Source organism: Colletes gigas, unplaced genomic scaffold (genome assembly GCF_013123115.1).
Source record: "Colletes gigas isolate AHSC1104 unplaced genomic scaffold, ASM1312311v1 Colletes_gigas_Sc00016, whole genome shotgun sequence".
Taxonomy (NCBI): Eukaryota; Metazoa; Arthropoda; class Insecta; order Hymenoptera; family Colletidae; genus Colletes; species Colletes gigas.
In genome coordinates, this window is record NW_025106645.1 from 1,477,407 (window position 1) to 1,496,807 (window position 19,401).

Sequence of the window (19,401 nt, forward strand, 5' to 3'; positions counted from 1 at the left end):
TTTCTTGCAGCGAAACGTAGAAAAGAACCGGCGGTTGCGTTTTAAACGGTTGTCGAGTCCACGGTTTTGCCTAGCACGAGTCACTTTGCGCTCGAACCGCGTCCACGTTAAGCCGCCGTGCCATACGAAAAGCAAACTTCCGGTGAAACATCCAGCCAGGCTTCCCCGGCTCCGCTGGATCAGGAGAAAGTTTCTACACGGAGAAGCGAAACGAGAGAAAGAAAGAAAGAAAAATAAAAAAAAAAAAATGATATTCCCCCGCAAGACAAGAGTCGAGGCTTCGGTATACCGAAGCTTCCGCTCAACATGCACACACGCCCCCGCGCTGAACCATTGTTCCTACTAATCGCAAACGTTCCGGCGCTTCTCTATTTTCCAGGCCTTCCCAGGAATGGTTCCGTATAAACGACCGGCGGGCGACAAGTCCGGCATGCCGGTCTATCAGCCAACCGGCGCGACGACCTATCAACAGTTAATGCAGCTGCAGCAGCCCTTCGTGCCTGTGTCATGTGAGTACACTGGAACACCACCCCTACCCACCCAAACCTCTAACCAATCGGTCGTGCAACCCCCGAACGTGCAAATCAACCACCACGCGGTGGTGGTTCAGTCCTCCTCCTCCTCCCAGGGAACCAGCGGCGCCACAGTCAATAACTGCGCCGACGCCAACAATGGCGTGCTGATGGATCCCTGCAACAACCCACCGCCACCACCTCCGACTGCCGACAATAACAGTAACAATAGTAACGGCAGTAACAAGCAGCCGAATGCCACGCAGAATCACGATGCCGAAAATGCGCATAACTCCCCCGAATTGAATCACTCGAGTCCCTCGACGATTTCCCAGCAGCACCAGCAAGCGCAACAGCAACAGCAACAGCAGCAGCAGCAACAACAACAACAACAACAACAGCAGCAGCAACAGCAACAGCAACAACAGCAACAACAACATCAACAACAACAGCAACATCATCACCAACAGCATCAGTTGCAACAGCAACACCAGCAACAACAGTTGCAAAACCAACTGGCGTTATCCGCCGCCAGCGTGCAACCCGCGATGATGAGTCCGTTGACCTCGGTAGCTGGCCTAACCTCGATGCCGGGTGTGGTTAACATGGCCTCTATGGCCTCTATGAGCAATGTACCGTCGGTGACAAACATGGCGTCGATGTCTAACTACAATGTATCCAGCATGGCCAGTCTGAACATGCTCAGCAGCCTCGGGATGATGTCCGGACTGCCTACTCACCTCGATCCAGCCGCTCTCGCGAAAGAGGTCGCCCAGAAGAACTACGCGAAGGCCATTAAGCTATCCCAGGCGTCCCAGTCCTATCCCATCAGCCAGCTCACGGCGTTGAGCTACACCGGCGTCGCCCTGAACAAACAGGCCCTGGTGAATCCAGCCGCGGCCGGGAATCCCGCGGTCGCCGGATTGCAGGCCACCGCCGCGACGCCCAGGCAAGTCATCCCGAATCTAGCCGGCATTCCCGGGGCCCTGACCTCGCCGCTCTCCGCTGGAATCCTAGCCTACTCGAGACCCCCGGCAGGAACCCATCACATCAATCCTTACTCCCTGATGAGGCAACAGATCCTACCGAATCCATACGTCCAGGCCTCGATACCCAACACCGCTGTCCAAGGCAACCCGTACGTCCAGAATCCGTACACTGTCCTACCGGGTGTCACCAGCGTGCCTGGAGTCGGGGCCGCCGGTGTACCAGGCGTCCCCCAAATACCTCAGATGCCGAATCCAGCCACCATAGCGGCCCAGCCACAGGTCGCCATTCCCGTCAGCTCGGGCGTCATCATGCAACCGTACAAAAAGATGAAGACCTCGTAAACGTACTTGCTCGTCGGCTCGAGGGACGGCGCGTCCTCCCTCCTGTCACTGAGTGTTCTGGTTCCTTCTTCTGGGCCCTCTGCGTTCTCTCTTACGTTCGCCAACGCGGCGCACCGTGTTCCTTCGTGCCTTCGAGACCCCATCGAAACCGTTTTCCAGCCTCTAGTAGCATGGAGACGTTTCGAATTTTTCCTCAGGCCAACGGTGATCGTGTGAACTTTGTTCGGTCTCGAGCGGAGCTGGGGATGGTGCGAGAAAGGGTTACTTCTGGGACAGCTAGCATTCGCCAAACGGAAGTGAACGTGGGTTGAGAAGTTAATATTCTCGAGAGCAGGGTGGAAGTGCCTGGTAGGGCGTACAACATTTTTTTTGTTCCCTCTTTTTTCTAAACATTTGTTTTCTTAAATAGAAATGTAAGGTGGAGAATTGATTTTCTCGGGGCAAAGGTTGAAAATGTTCAACCTAGTCTAGCTAAAATTAAATTATTGTCGATCGAAATATAATTCATATTATTCGAGTTTTGTACAAATTTTACACCCCGAGCTTTTATACAAATTTTTTTAAACTTTTGAAATAAAAGTTGAATTAGTGTACATATATTTGTTAATTCAATTTAGTTAATTGTCATTGAGGTTTCCTTAAAAATATGGTGCAAACAACGAATTACATGAGCCGATAGAAAATGGCTGTCAAGCTGCGCGAACAAAGCCAGGTGATTCTGGAAGAGTTTAACATTTGAAACGTGTGTGGAAATTCCAGAAATATTATTTTGTCGATACACGTTCATCAGGACTTTAATCTTCCGGTTTGGCGAATACTGTCTGCTCTGAAAGTCAGGAACCCTTTTTTTTTAAACAACCTGTATACAGGGTTGTCCGAATATACGACAACGAATTTGTCCGCTTACGCGACCACGATCCAAAGTTGGACGAAACGTAATCTGATAATATTTGCCACGATACGATTACATGTACTCTCACGGTAATTACTATCAAATTGCGGTATAATCTTAATCGTAAATCTTCAAAGCGTGTAATAATTGTCAAATTACCGCGCGGTTACATGCAATCCTATCGTGGCAAATACAATCTAATTACTTTTCCCCAACTTTGCCATGATTTACATTTTCGATATGTTTCTGCGGGAAGTAACACCGCATTGCACTGCGACTACTTGGACACCCTGTATACGTTACAACTATGAATTTTGATATCATAGACGATATGATTCTAAAGGTCATTAAAAGTTATGACATTATACCCTTTAAGTTGATGCTCTTATCTAGCAGTTTTTAATTTCTATAGATCGTTTAAATAGAAATGTTATTAGAGCCCACAGATTTGATATACATAGTCATGTATAAAAATACGTTACATTACAAACTGATTAAAAAAATTTATATAAAATCCAATGAAAGACCTTTCGAACCATGTGATCCATGATTCAAAAGTCTCGATCGGCCTATCGACGAAAATAGTAAGAACGGACAAGTTACACGGTTCACCCTGTATATATTCTTATTTATTCGGCACGAAGGGACAGAAAATTGAATGAAAATATGTACCACGTCCCGCGCAGAGTGACACAATCAACGAGAAATCGATTATACAAGTATAAAATAAATCGAAAGCGTGGAATAAAACTTTTTCGTACGGGGCATTTATTTTCGAAAGAATCAATTTCAAAAAAACTGTACACATCTGTGTCGGTACGAGGCGAAAGTTAATTAGAATAACGAATAAAATCAATTTATTTCTGATTCGGGAGTCACGAATAAATCAAAATCATTCATTTTTTCTTTCTCATTCGAGATTTGAAAATAAAAGTGAAATTAACACAATGTAGTAATTATAAAAATTTCGAAAAAGAATAAATAAACGAATAACGATTAATCGTTCGTTATTTTTATTTAAATACAATTTTATTCGAACAATGCCCAACGCTAAGAGTATCTAAATAGTAATTGTTCGACGCGTTACGTACGCGACGAGTATCAATATCGAAAATCATGAAATTGGATTTCAGTAAAAGGCGCGCGTGCCCCGAATAACTTCGACATCGATTTTCTCGAAAACAAAGCCCCGTACGAAACAATTTCATTCCTCGTTCTCGGTTCGTTTTTACGCGTAGAATCGTCTTGTGTTCGATTGTATCATTGCGGGACACCCGGTATACAATACTATAACGAGGAATTGAAACGCGCCGTGTAAACTGTACAATCGCTGGTACGTGAGAACCGGCCTGAACCCGCGTTGCCGCCCACGAAAGAGAGAACATCAACCGAGCGGATGCGAAACGAGAAATGAAACGTTGAAATAAGACAAAAGAAAAAAACGAAAAAAAAACAAAAAAAAAAAAAATGAAACAAACAAGAGTTCCGAAAATAGATTCATTTTCTAGTCAGACATTGTCGGTGAACAGTGCCTTATTGACCCGATTCCACTTGAAGTGTTTCGAACGTAAAGCTGTAAAAAAAAAAGAAACGACGCAAAGACTTAAATCCTCCCGATTTTTTCCTTTTCGTTAACGTAACAAATATTGTCGATATATCCTGAAACGTCCACCAAATGGCGTATTTATCGTTTCACGTTCTTTTCCTTTTCACACTTTTTCTTGTCTGTTAAAGTGAATCTATGAAGACTTGCCAGAGTAAACCGTCGCGTTTTGCACGATCGATCCGGATTTTCAGCGCGATCGTTATTCATTTTTTCACGCCCTGTGACGCAGCACCTTTTTTCTAAAAAAAAAAAAAAAAAAAAAATGGTAGCTTAACACGTATACGCGTACACGTTTACGCGAATAATGGTTTTAGTTGTAGCTTAAAATGTTTTTTAAATTGTAACGAGTTACGTATGATTTTAATTTGTTGAAATTTTCTATTGCGACGCGTCGTCGTCCCGTTTTGTTTTGAATATTATTTCGGTTGTTGCGACGTATTCGATGAAAAATATCGTTCCTTGTAAATTTTATTGAACGGACTCCTTTTTTTTATATACGCCGGAATGGACGGAAACGATGCTTGGCCTAAGTCACGTTACGTGCGTAAACTTGCCTTTAAGTCGTAGAATTAAAACATTTATCCCAGTCAGCCGTTGATGTCCATTTCTTTATTCACAGTCGATTTGCTCGTTATACGAAACTCGATTGATTTTATCCATTATATTGTTTCTCAGATTTTAATTTTATCGTAGGTTAGTTTTAAAAGTGGAGGAGAGGGGGAGGAACAGAGAGGAGAAAAGACGAAGGAAACGAAAGATATATATTTTACTTTTTACGGATTCGATATGTACTAGATCGTCGATCGTACTTTTAAACGATTAATTGTTTTTATTATTGCGAGCGCTGCACGTTCTCCTGAAAATTTCTGCCGATCCGACCTCAGCCCCTTTCCATTTAGTTTAAGGATTAATTCAACTATAGTAACGTATGTTTCCTAGAAACACCTTGCACATCGATGAGATTGAAACGGAAAGCGCCGTCGTGTTCGGGCGATCCTTTTAATTCGTATATAATTACCAGTACTCATAGATTTAGCAGAGAACTCGTCCTATCTTATTTTATCTAGCGCTATGCGATATATATTTATCTAGAGTATGTAATAGCGTGTGAAACACGAGGCATCCTTCTGTCTTTTACGGATTCAATTCGGGGGAGTTTGTTGCACACAGTGAACCTCGTCAATTGCAACTCACGAGCTTATGCATTTAGCCGAGAAGAGACGAAACGAACGAGCCGATTACAAGCGGAGTGAACGAAAAAGAAAAAAAAACAAAAAATATAACAAAAATAAAAAGATAAAACGAACGACAGATATTACATGCATTTACACGAATTACCGAAATGAGAAGGCTGATTTCGAGAGTGTGGAGACAGAGGGAGACGGGACTAACCAGGTTGCGAAAAGAAAATCGGGAGGACATCTACCCGAGAGACAGAGAGAAACAAAATATAAAAGTGAGAAAGAAAATTATAGAAAATGAAACGAGTTCACATGCGCATTAATGATACATGACCGCACAAAACGTTCAACAGACACACGAACACTCCTCAGAGGGCAAATACACGCATACGCGTCGAAGTAATTAATATATTGTGCATTTCTTATGGATTACGTACACGTTAGAATGAAAAAAACGTCCGAGCGCATTATGTAACGAACAATCGCTCGCCAGACGAATACGAAAAGGGTTTTCTCTGTTCCGTGTACTCGTACACGTGTTTGCCAGTGATTTGAAAGTTCGTTTAGTCGAGATAATATAACTGACGAGAGAGAAGAAATATACGTGTATTATATTTAAATATATTGTAGATCTATATACGTGTAAATACTAATTTTCTTTACACATAAAAAAGGAAAAGTATCGGAGATGATATATTGTATGTATAGATATGTATACACACTGAACATTCACTGGCATATACAGTGGAGAGGAAAAATAACTGAACGAAAGAAGCCATAGAGTGCTTACAGTTAGTACCACGCGATTATACTTCCATCAATCTGGTATACTGCGTCGAATACGTATCTTTTTTGCAACGTGAATTGTATACTCGCTGCGAGAAAAGCTTGTCCACGCTGCGCAGGCGCGCCAGAGCCAAGCGATGCGCAAGGTAGCTGCGCATGGAATCACTACGTCGTCGATTGCTCTTCAAATTATTCTTAACGTTTCAAGACTTTAAATGCTCCCTATGCACGAGTATCAGTACGTTAATTAACCATTTAACCTCTGAACATTTACACCTCGAACGTATTTATTACATTTTCAGACAAAGAAACGTATTCATTTCACCGTCATTACTTTTTTAACTTCTTTTGGCTATGAAGGCACTGCCGATAATAACAAACTACATGTAATATAGAAGAGAAAGAGTAGCAAGAAAATATACTTATAGTCCTCAAATTTCTTCAGAGTCAAAAAACGAAATAACCATAATAAACTGTGTGGTCGATTATACTTTGCTTCAGAATGATATTTAATAGTTCTCGAATAGACGAACAATACGAATGCTCCAAGAGTCGACGACGTAATAATTTTCTGCGCATCTACCTTGCGCATCGCGTCTTTAATAGAGGTGGCTTCTCAATCCGCGACAGAGACCGGACAATATCTAATCTAAATACCAATTTCCACTACCGAACACGAAACAAACAACATTCTTACAATATTTTGATGCTAAAAGATTGCAATCCGGATTATAAAATGCAAATATATTTCCAATAAAATTTACTTACGCGTCTCTGATCCGAAGCGGCGCGAACAAGTTTTTCAGCAACGCGAACGTGTGCCTGCAATAGTTTTCGAAACGTTTAGCCATGTCGGCGACCATCGTAACAAAATGGTAACTCGACCGTCTCATTGGCTCCTTTGGTTCGCGCGCGAAATTCGAAGGCAGCTTCTCCGACGCCATCCCGAGATCACGAACACACAATGCACAGAGCGCGCTTACACACGCACAAAAAAGAAAAAAAAAACGATAGATTCTGGTGGTTAATCTACAGGCGTAACATTGTTCAGGAAACACGGTCTTCCATAGCGACAGAGAGAAAGAGAAAGAGAGAGAGAGAAAGTGTACGCGATTATTTTGTATCGATTCGTTGAAACGAAAAACGCAAAACGGAGAGGCTGTCTTTGATCCGCGCGAGCGTCAGCACCTATACGGGCGATTCCGTTGTGATAGTATGGTCCTTTTCTTTTTTTCTGCGATGTATAACGCTGGTCGTGTCCCGCAGAGGGCACGGACGTTTTGTACACACGTTGTCGCGCGCACACAAAACACGCATATACACACAACAGAGACACGCGATATTCACGGTGATCGATACACGCGCGGATCGTGGAATTAATTTCTGAACGGCCTCCTACGGAATAGTCTCGCTCGGCGAGAGATATAAGCCATAGGGTTGTACCGTGGTTTTTCGGTTTTCTAAAAAAAAAAGGCTCACTCACGCAAAACCGATCGCTCGACGGTTCCTTAACTTGCTGTTCACACACTTGTACGTACACTATCGAGAGGGTGGCTGGTCTTGTCAGATCCGCGCCGAGAATCCTGCCGGCCGCTCGCCCCGGGGAAATAGTATCGCGTTTGGGAGTTTCCGCGTCGTACGGCCTTTGGATTCGATCTTAAAACCGGACAATCAAACATAGGCGAGCACAGGGACGCGCGCGGTACGCGGGATTTTCCGCGCGGCTTTCGATCGAAAAACAGCGGAAGTGCCTTCCCCTTGCACTCGTACACCGTTGCACACGAAAGAGAACACACGCGTACTAGAGTATTACAAGTAACTCGAAAGAACACACGTGAAAGCACTACGTCTAATATACCTTATAATATAGTACGTATAATTAAAACCTAAGCATTATTAACGGTTGCATATAGATATCGTGCAACGAACAGGAAGGAATACGATTATAAAAAATATATAAAGTGTCGAGTTTAAGGATTATAAACGATTCGAGAAAAAGTAACACACAGGACACGCACGCAAACAAACACGAACATACATTTAACACAAACATATACAGACACGTTATACGGCGTACCTATATTACATGCATACAGGTAGTATTTACTATTGTGTAACGTTTTGTCTCTAATTTTCTCGTTAGACTTACCTTATTACACGCGGGCATGTATTTGCCGCGCGTGTGTGTACGCGCACATATATGCACGCGTGTGCCCCGCAGTCGCAGTCGTATTGCGTAATCGTTCGTAACAATAATATTATTCAAGAGAGGAGGACCACGGGAACGCGTTGGTTCTCGCGTGAAAAACAAAAAAAAGAAAAAGGAAAGAGAAAAGAAAACGAACGACAAAATGAAATTCACGATTGTACATGCGTGCCCGTGTGTCCGACGTGATTTGTGCATTTTGGCCGCTTGTATGCGTGTATGACGCGCGCGGTGCGCACACATTGCACGAATATTGCGCACGTCCGCCACACGCAGAACAGTGTGTAATACGCCGCGTGGCGAGGAAGACGTCCTACGAGATAGAATAAACGCGTCGTCCATTTAATCGAGGAAACGAATTAAATTAGTAATCGTTGGTTAATTAAAAAAAAAAAACAAAAGAGAAAACACCGTAGCCGCGTGTAGTCTGCGTCTCGTCGACTCAAAAGCAAAAAAAGAAAAAAAAAAGAAATATGAAAACACGGAGACAGTTCTGGGAGAAAAGTTGAATAAGAACGAATGAAACGATACAAATGAGTCTTCGAAGGTCCCGAATGCGTTTTTGCGCGTGCACGCTCACGGGGTTTGTCAAGGAGTCAGCCAGTATTTGTAATAATAATGCTTGAGAAATGCATGAATATTTGTTTTATTAATGCTTCTTCTTATTTCATCTCTTTCTATCGAAACAGAACTTCCCGAGAACTCGCTAATCCCTTGTAATTTATATTTATATATATATACATATTATATATACTATATATATACTCGTGTATTACTCGATATTGCGCCCATTATTGCTCACAGTCTTAGCCTCGCTTCCTGCTTCCCTTATTTTTAATATCCCCTCGATAATATGTTCGACTTGGTGCTTGTAGTATTTTACTTACGATTTCGCGCGTTTCTTTTTTTCTTTTTCCAAACGTTTTTTTTTTTCTTTTTTACTATTATTTTTCGTCTTCGACGTGTTTCGCACTCGGAACAAGATCTCTCACGCGTCTTTCCGTTTTGGTACGCTAACGTTTCGGGCACGTTTGATTCTGCCTTTGGCGAAAGAGAGAAAAAGAAAGTAACATTCACTGACGCGATTTCAGTTCTCGCGGGTAACATTGCCTTTTAGTTGTCGAACACACCTAGACGATGCCAAGCACACGGTCGTTTCTAAAACCTTGTAGATGTTAGCCGCTTTTATTATGACGAACGCCATAAGAGGAGCGTACGAGCTCTCTTTGTATCTTTTTCTTCCACTTCTTTCTCGTCTCTCTGACCGTTAACTTAAGTTATATACGTCCCCGATCTTTCCGCCATCTTACCACAGCTTCTCCTGCGCTTTAGTTGCGAAATTCAGAGGCACGAAGGAGCGATATCTAGGTATACTTGTATCTTTATCACGTCGACATCCCAGTCTGCTACCTACAGTTTTATCAACAATCGCCACATTAGACATCCTTTGCGTCCATTAACCCTTTTACTAATTACCGTCGTGAAAAAGGTCGACCAGGACGCGCGAAAAATTTATTTAAACATCGTACCTACGCTCGATTATCTTTTACGCTTCTCCGGACACGGGAACGGTCGCTTTTAAGTTATTTGCTTTGGTCGAACAAACTTGGGGATTCGATTACACCGAGGTTTCAGGGTCATCTTCTGTTGTTTAACGTACAATTTTATTATTATACTTATTTAATCTTTTATTCACTCAAAACAAGAACAGTGAGTTCAATAATACTGGCAAGTACGATTTTGACTTCTACAAAATACTCGTAATAATTTTCTAACGATAGACATTAACTATTCTGTGATACCAGTACTCTTTTCTGAGTGAATAATTTTAAGAAACTGTCCTCAATTAAAATACTTTGACTTTCCCTTAACACTTTCATCGTTGCTGGCATTTAAAGACAAAGATCCGTCCATTTTGTACGGGCGACCGCCTGACAGCGTTCGCCAAAAAAGTCTTTCGCGCAACTATTTTCCAACTACTGCTATAAATAAAATAATGATATTAAGATGACCTCGAAATCTCTGCAATAACACTTCTACAGGCTCGAAGGCCAGAAAATTTCACGAACAACGTATATTAAAATGAGAATCGACGAATCAACGAACGAAACTTAAAATTTGACTTTAACGCGTAAGAAATAATCGAGCTGCGTACGTTTAATCGTGATGCATCGCGGGATCGATCTTTTTCAAAATAAACCTATCCAGTCCTCTAACAGTCCTGCGTTCGGTCGGCTTCTTATCCAGCTTCGATTATATTATTTCGCCGCTATCGCCTGCGTAAGAAAGTCGCGCGTGTGCCTACTAAATTGTTTTGTAATGCTTGGCACACGGAGAGAGACCTTTGCAACACGTCGAGTCTCGGTAACCGGAGGAGCACACTTCGTTACCGGATAGACCGTGATTCCAAAGGGAGTGTCACCGACAACAGGCTGTACCGTCGGGAGTTGTTAAGAACGGTCCTGGGGGGGCGTGGCTTGTACCACGAGACACGTGGAACGGTTCGCGCCTGGCTCGACGAACGGGCGGGAAACAGTCGAGATTCAAACGTCGACGGACACGACGAACCAACGCTCGAAATTCTGACCAATGGTGGTGCCGCGTTCCAGGGCCGTCGAGCCAGTCCCGGCGGTGCTTGCATTTCTATTTACAAATATTAATAATCCACGCTTCTGATCGCATCAAGTATCGCGCCGAGGCCTCACTTGTTTCGATCGCTTTCAAACTGCCTTGCGATTCAAAGGCGAGAAGAGTGCTACGCAATTGTTCGACGACCGTTTTTTTCTTTTTGTTGTGTCAAAAAAAAAAAAAAAGTAATGGAGAACGTATAAGAGTGGTGACCAAAAGACACGACGAGCGTCGAGATCTCGTTCCAAACCGACGGAACGAGTACCGACGCGCGAATTCGTATACCGCATGAACGTGGAGATATCACGAAAAAAAAGTGACACGAAACGTGCACGCGTGTGCTGTTCTACGCGGTACCTGGACACGACTCCGTCGATGCCATTACGTTTCGCAAACACGTAAATAAATGTTCACGGCACCGCACGAACAGGGAGCAAATTAAGCCGGAGCTGCACTCGAATGGCCAGGACTATTTGACCGATGGTTTATCGCCGCACTCTAACGTCCAACGTGTGACGGCCGAATCGGTGGATACGAATGGACAGAACCGCGTTTGGCTATCCAACGCAAATTTCCAGCTCGTTATTTAAGACGAGACGACTCGAACCGGGTACAAACGGACGCAAAACTATCTTGGATACGCCTGGCGGTTCCGTCTCGTCCGTATACACCTGTGTCATTATAGAAAACCGATGTGAAGCACTCTTTCCGATGTAAGTATCGCAGTAGCACTTTATTTTGTCGCATATGCAAGCTTCAAGCACTCGAGCTTCACGAATTAATTAATTGGTAATCGTTCTCCGCTGTCAGACTCTTTAGACGCGATTATATAGACCGCTTTGTATAGAGTACGCGTAGAATATTTATAATTCACGGCTTACCAGAGAGAGAAAAAAAAAAAGAAGAAACTAAAAAAAAAAAGTATTGAACAAAAACGCGTCCGTAGAAAATATTTATGGCTTGTGCTCGTAATTTCTTTGTATCTCTCACGCTATCATGTATGGACGAAATAAACTCTTTGCTACTTCTGTCTCTATATCTGTCTTTTTCTCGCAATCTCTTACGATTTCATATAGAATTCAATTTTTTAACACGCGACCGTTCTCGATACCTTCACACCGCATGCGTCGACGATTACGAACCACGTCACATACACACACGCACACACGCGACACACGCACACGCACACGGACACGTACAAACACCAAACGACGAAAAGCTTAAGCGCATGCGAACACGATTTTTTTATTATGTCGACATTGTATATATATATATTATATATATATCTACGTCCATAGTGCCGTAGAAGGAAAAAGAAGAAGCACGACTGCATTTGGTTGAAACGAACGGTGTAACCGTTCGCTCCCGTTTTCGCTGGTTACATTTTATATATATGGAATGAAAACTTGTTTAGCCCGCCGTAGCCGAAAAGAACAAAAAAAAAAAACCAACGTTTTGATGCGTGCTGCGCGCGCCACGCGGATACAGAGAATGATTTACAAGTTACACACGATCCACTACCACCAACCAGTGCACGATTAATCGCGATCGTTCATAACCTCTCTTTAAACTTTCTGTTTCATGCTTGCCCTTCGCCTGGATATCCAACGCACGTCTTACGACCGAAAATTACCACGCATACTGTTTGATCTCGTCCCGTCAACGCTTTCATCCCCCGGTTCGTCCGTGATACGATCCGATGCAACATCCACGCTACCACACGGCCCTCCACGCACGTGCCTGAATCCACCCTCCGATCCTGAAATTGATCCCGAAACGCCGCACGTGCCTGAATTATCCCCTGATTCCCGGAATCTGCGACAACTGCTGCGAAATCCAATCCCTGCCTCCTTCTCCGATTAATTACATTCATGTGGCGATTGTGACCGTTCTCCCATCCTACGCGCTGGGAATGTACGTACGTCAACACTTCACCGCCCGTTGCTCCCTTATTTTCTTTCCATTTTCTCTATTTTTCTTCTTTTTTTTTCTCTCTCCTTCTACGTGTCTCTTCTTCTCTCTTCGCTCTTTCCCACATCCTGTGTCGTTCGTTCGCGACCACCCCCCACACGCGCGGATACCGCGATCTCTTCTGCGTCGTCGTCACACTCACGCGCTCGCTTGATATCACCGTCGAAACGATAAACAAAAACAAACGCAAACCACACACGAAACCCCCCCCCCCCTCTCCGGTGACGAACGAATTCTTTCCTCGCCTGAATGTTCGTACTCACCGTTCACTTAACTTACTGCGATAACACACGATCGTCATACGTACGCAAACGCATACACACACGCGCGCGTACACACACGTACATCTGAATATTTAAATGCTGGCTTGGTATGTGTGCACCGCCGCCGCATTATCGCCGTCATGTTCGCCCGTCACCCGGACACAACGACAAACACACGTAAACATATGTGTTCGTACACCCTGGTACATGCATTCTGGTCATATTGGGGGACGAAAAAACGGAAAAAAAAATTACATACACACGTATACACACACACACACACACACACATGCGTGCATACACAAAAACAACACGATACGCGCGCGAATTTACACTCTCATTCCATTACGGACTATCCACCTTGGCCGTTTCCCGCCCACGCCGATCACTTTTTTTTCGTTCCACGAATCGAATACAACGGAAACAACGCGTCGTGCGACTGTCCGTCGACAAAAAAAAAAATAATAATAATCATAACGATGATAAAATTTTCTCCGCACTCCTTTTCTGCGGACATCTTCCAACGAACGATGCGATGACCATGCAACAACGAAAAAAAAAAATTACCTCCGAACCCGGATAAAAAAAAAAAAAAAAAACAACATACTCAAATTCTTTTTTTCGTACATGTACCTGGGTGCTCCGAGGGCACGTTCGGCGTGCTTCACTTTGATTTTGGTGCCTTCTCCACCGAATTCGACCGACTATGGTAACAATGAACGACCAAAAAAAAAAATGAAAAAAAAAAAATGAAAAAAAAATAAATAAAACGATACTTCAAAAAAAAAAAATGATAAAAAAAAATACCGTACCGAACACTGCCTCGTTTGCTGCATGTGGATCGCCTTAGCAGCCTTAGCCACTGTCGGGGCCCAAGTGGTCCCCCAAAACGCTCACTGTGTCGTCTACACAGACAGCTGCGGACAGGTAGACTCATTATTGTAACCAGTTTTTTACCCAGTCTCGGGTCTGCATTAGAAGCGCCAGACGTTGTCGACCGGGCAAAACGGGTTTCGAATTGCATGCGTGGTAATGCGCCTATGTATGTACAATCCTCGCTCTTCTCGATCGTACGGAAACGGATCGAGTCCCAAAACGTTTCGATGATCCACAGTAGACTCGCACAAGATTGTTTACTCGCGCAGAATACCGTCATGGTGCTTTGATGCAAGCCCGAACTTTTAATGCTGCTAACCTTCAAGGTCAACGAAAGGGAAGGACGTGCTGGGATCGCTTTCACAAACTCTTTTCTTTTAAAAAATAAATTCTACGCGAATTTCGAGACGAGAAACGAGCCAGCACGATCCCGAGCTTTCGGTAACTTTGGCTAACACGTAGCTTTTGGGGGCATCTCCCTCACGACTGCTCACCGCAACTATAACTGCGAATAACCACTGCCTTATCTGGTGTTTGTCTATTATTATTACATCAATAATTATTATTATTATTATGCTACATCGAAAGCGTTGTCGTCATCCCCTACAAACAAACCTATTCACGAAGAAAGAGATGCACGCTTCTTTATACAGTAATTAGTACGACCTTGCTATTGAACCAGTTTTTTGCCATCTATATATGTATATCTGTGTACACTGACGCTCGAAAATCTCGAACAACCTTCGATCTATGGAGGAACTAATCTTTTTCGCGAACATATACAATGTTTCGCTTTTTTAATAAGACAAAAATTGACTATCTGTTTATTTTAACTTCTTGCTTTACAGATGCGTGACAGTTTGTTACTTCCATCGAGAAGTTTTCTCGGAAAATGTATTAAATATTCCCGGATGGAATTGAGAAAAAAAAATATTTTAGCTTGATTTTTAGTAACTCGTTTTTACATCTATGAAAAAAGGTTTGTTTCTCTTAAAGATCGAGGTTGACCGAAACTTCGAGCGAAAGTGTACGTATACATATATTACATAGATACGTATTTTATTATATACATTATTTATTATTATATCTATCATGCCATTGTCTTGATTACGCTTGTATCATTAACGTTGCGCGTTAACTGTCGGGATGTCTAATGCCGCCGCACCTGAAGAGCAACAATGTTTTTTTTTTTCTCTACCCTCGGACGCTTCAGTACTTAAATTAATTTGTCTTTCTACCCCCCGCCCCCTTTTCTGTGCATCTATTTTTATCGCACTAGTGATTTCTCACAGTATGGACCGTCTGTTACATATAATGTTCGACGTGAACTGCATGTATATTTATATTAATAATCCCTGTATTAGCGTCGGTTGCGTGTCAATCACCGTTCGAATTCGAATCTTTCGGGACAAAGTCACTTTAACGCGTTCGCTACCACACGGGTTCGATTGAAAAATTTTATTCGATACAATGCATGCTTTCAACTGTGATTGAATACTTTTACATATTGTGAATATACTGGTATAAAATTTATTTGTGTTTGGTAGAATGGGTTTGAGTAAAAATTACCAAAGTTAAAATATCACTTTATTATTATTATTCGCAGCTCGTAGTTTGGAATCACAGATCGTTGATACTAGAAAGATCGACACAAATTGTCGAAAACCAAGGGGAGTCGAACCCACCCACGTTTCCTATATTTTTTTTATGGAAGAACGATTACGTAGCCATGTATGTTCCAAATTAATGGCAGTTTCGTGCGTTGGGAATTAAAAAATACAGTAATGATTCGTAAAATGAACACGTGATTCGTAAGTTGAACATTTATATCCAGCGAAGCGTGAAAGACGACATGTAATATCTACTGGTGTCGAATTTCCGTTCTACGAAAGATGTACGTGCCAACTCCGATGTTCATTTTAAGAATTATTACTGTAATAGTTTCCGGTAAATTTTGCATTATTAAATCTTCGAAACACAAATTTATAATAATACTTACTACTCGTGTTAGACAAATTTTCTTAGTAGTTATAATTATTTATTTTAAACCTGTCTCTTGTTAAACTAAATTATTGGAGATGCCTTATGCGAGATAAGTAGGATATTTTTAAGAAGTTCTGTCCCCTTAGAAACCCCGTCTACCAAACATTAATAATTTTTCTTGTGTATTGCGAAAATTCACACGCGTTTGTCGCGTGGTAACGAACGTGTAACAAGTTAATCGCGACAATGACAATGGCGTGATTCGATAAAACGCGATCTCCGGTTTGAAGAGACCGGTTAACACCGTGAGTAGCCTTGCAAACTTCTCAGCCTGTTCCACACGTGACGTGCAACACTTTTTTCTCACTCTCTGGGCTCGCTCGAGATCATTATTATTTATCGCTGTCGCCAATGAACACGGAACTCCTGTCGCTTGCATAGAGAGCTTCTGACGCATACATAACCAGGATAGAAAGCTAAACGGGGGCCGGTACGGTCCTTTGTTTAGCGTGTCTTTTATCGAATAACAAAAACGCCTGGAACCTGTTGACAAAGCTTTCCCGCGCGCGCATCACGATCTCGAATCCGATTCCAGTCCACGATCTCTCTCTTCGAGTCGGATATATATATTACATAGACTATTTGTTTTTTCTTGCGAGCATAATCAGCTCTGTTTGTTATGGTTGCGGAGTCGCAGTTGACATAGTGTTGAACTTATTTGCAGTAGAATATTATTAATTTGACAGCTTACGACATATCCCACATCCACATTATACGAATGCCAATAACCGCTGACTTTGTCCAGCCACCTACGGCAGTTTGGTTCGCTGGCGTGGATCACCGCCCCCCCACCCGCCCCCCGCCAAAAATACCCCTCGTCTCGCCCCCCCCCCCCCGAATATATCTACCTCTATCTTCTATTTTTTTCGTAGCTTTAGTAGTGAGTGAATGTGTGTGTTTCAAAAGTCTTGTTATTCACGCACGCGAACCAAAACCCCCGGCGGTCCTTTCAAGTCGGCTTTTGGCACAACACGAATGCTTGGGTGACGAGGAGAGAAGCTCCGTTGTGCCTCGGACGATCCTACACCGCGAAACGATCGAACAAACTATACAAACTGTACTTTAAGGTTCTACGAGATGCTCGTTAATTATATCCACGATTTTTCAACCACTTACAGAGAAACGTTAACTGTCTCCTCTGATTGTAGCAATATGAAGAACGATTAATATTCAACTGTCATTTATGGTAATTCTACGCGAGAGTATGAATCGAAAATGTAGAATAAAATTTTTTCATAGGATGGTTCGTTTTGGAGAAAATTGCCTTTGAAAATTCTTGAGTAAGATTGTACTAGAGTGTCTGACCAATGTTGGCTGTTTCTACTTGTTTTTGATCCTAACGTTGATCATGACACATAGTATTGTTTTTTTCGTCGATTTTGTTGTTTTTTAATTAGTCAAAGTTAGTTGGAATAAATAATCCCAAATCAATGTTTACCAATACAAGTAGAATTAACGAGTTATGTGTCAGACACTTTACAACACTTGTACTCGTTTCGATGAATTTTTAACGTCGATTTTTCAACCATTTACAGAGAATTAATATTTAACGGTCATTCAGGGTCATTTTATGTGAGAGTGTGGATCGAAAATGTAGAATAAAATTTTTTCATGGGATGATTCGTTCTGATGAAAATTGCCTTTGAAAATTCTTGGGTAAGATTGTACTAGAAAGTCTGACCATTATTGGTTATTTCTACTTGTTTTTGGTCCTAACGTTGATCATGGCATATAGTATTAGTATAGTATTGTTTTTTTCATCGATTTTGTTGTTTCCTAATTAGTTGAAGTTAATTGGAATAAATAATGTCAAATTCAAGTAGAATTAACGTGTTATTTGTCAGACACTTTAGAACACTCGTAATCTTATCGATGAATTTTAAACGCCTGTTATCGAAAGAACGAAAGCAGCTTGCATGGAAATACTTTATTCTAGGTTTTTTCACCCAGAAACCGGACACTTTGTATAATTTAAACGGTTTCAAAAAAGAAATATAAACAGGAAATACTAAGAGAGCTGTGCATAATAGGGATTAACGTAGAACACTATCGATGATTCTGAAAACGGACAATATTGCATCAGCTAAACACGAAATATTTAACATTGTAAAAAAATTGAATGATCTTAAAAATAACTATCGAAAAAAAACATCAATGAAAATTTTAAATGGGAGTTTATCAGTTACGACTAAAATTGCCAAGATATTCATTTTTTGTTCGACTTTGTTAAATGATAGCCATTTTCTCCTTTTAGTATTGTTGAGGGGATGGAAACGAATGCAACGTTAACGCGTAATGTCACTTTTATTGACATTTTGCAGCGAAAAAGGGTGTCAGACGCGTGCCATTATACCGAGATGTCAGGTATTTAAAAATGGCTCGAAATGCAATCCATTTTCGGCGGCGTGAATCACGTTTTCATAAGATTATATGTGTTTCCATAAATATCCATTCCTATTAAATCTTCAAAATTTGAAAATTCAAGGATATTGAAATATTCTCTAAATGTACAAGCACTTAAGTTTTCTTAAAAACCGAATGTTTCAAAATAATGGACCAAAAATGTATATTTATTCGAGTTCGAAATTGTTGCTTGAGATTTGTTGGCCCTCATGATTTTATTTAAATTCCCATACTGTTTCTCGTAAACAGTAATTAATCACGTGAAAGTGTACGCTCGGTTCGAGCAATTCTATCCGCGTCACTGCAAAAAGAAAACGAAGAACAATCGTGGACGAAGGCGATTGTGGCATTACGAATAAGTAGAATGTGGACAGCGTCGATTACTCTTGCCTTATGAACGCGTGCTATAACGTCTGACCCAGTACGAGGGACACGGAACGTTTTTTTTCACCGCAGAATAATATGAACAGAATCGTTTGAACCAAGCGTACACGTTGGGAATTCATCCATAATCCATAACTCTTGCATTAACGTCACGAATGACTGATGGTCGTGACTTTTTTTTATAATTTCAAGTACGCTTACAAGTGACGTACTCAATTAGGTATATTGCGAATGAACGTTAAAAATCGCTCGATACTAATGCGACGTTACACTCGTTTCTAATAATTTTAACACGATCGAGAAGTTTTCTAAAAATTTA

At 41.9% G+C, this 19,401-nt stretch overlaps 1 protein-coding gene across 13 annotated transcripts in view; it reads left to right on the forward strand.

Annotated features, from left to right (window-relative positions):
* Positions 1 to 13,826, forward strand: part of LOC122400162 (mastermind-like protein 2) — a 576,033-nt gene extending 562,207 nt beyond the window's left edge. For all 13 annotated transcript variants that reach the window (XM_043401463.1, XM_043401465.1, XM_043401466.1 and 10 more), the window contains one exon: positions 380 to 13,826. In XM_043401463.1, coding sequence (XP_043257398.1) covers positions 380 to 1,843 — 1,464 coding nt within the window. In that variant the 3' untranslated portion in view covers positions 1,844 to 13,826. The remainder of the gene's footprint in view (positions 1 to 379) is intronic.
* The last annotated feature ends 5,575 nt before the right edge of the window (positions 13,827 to 19,401 follow it).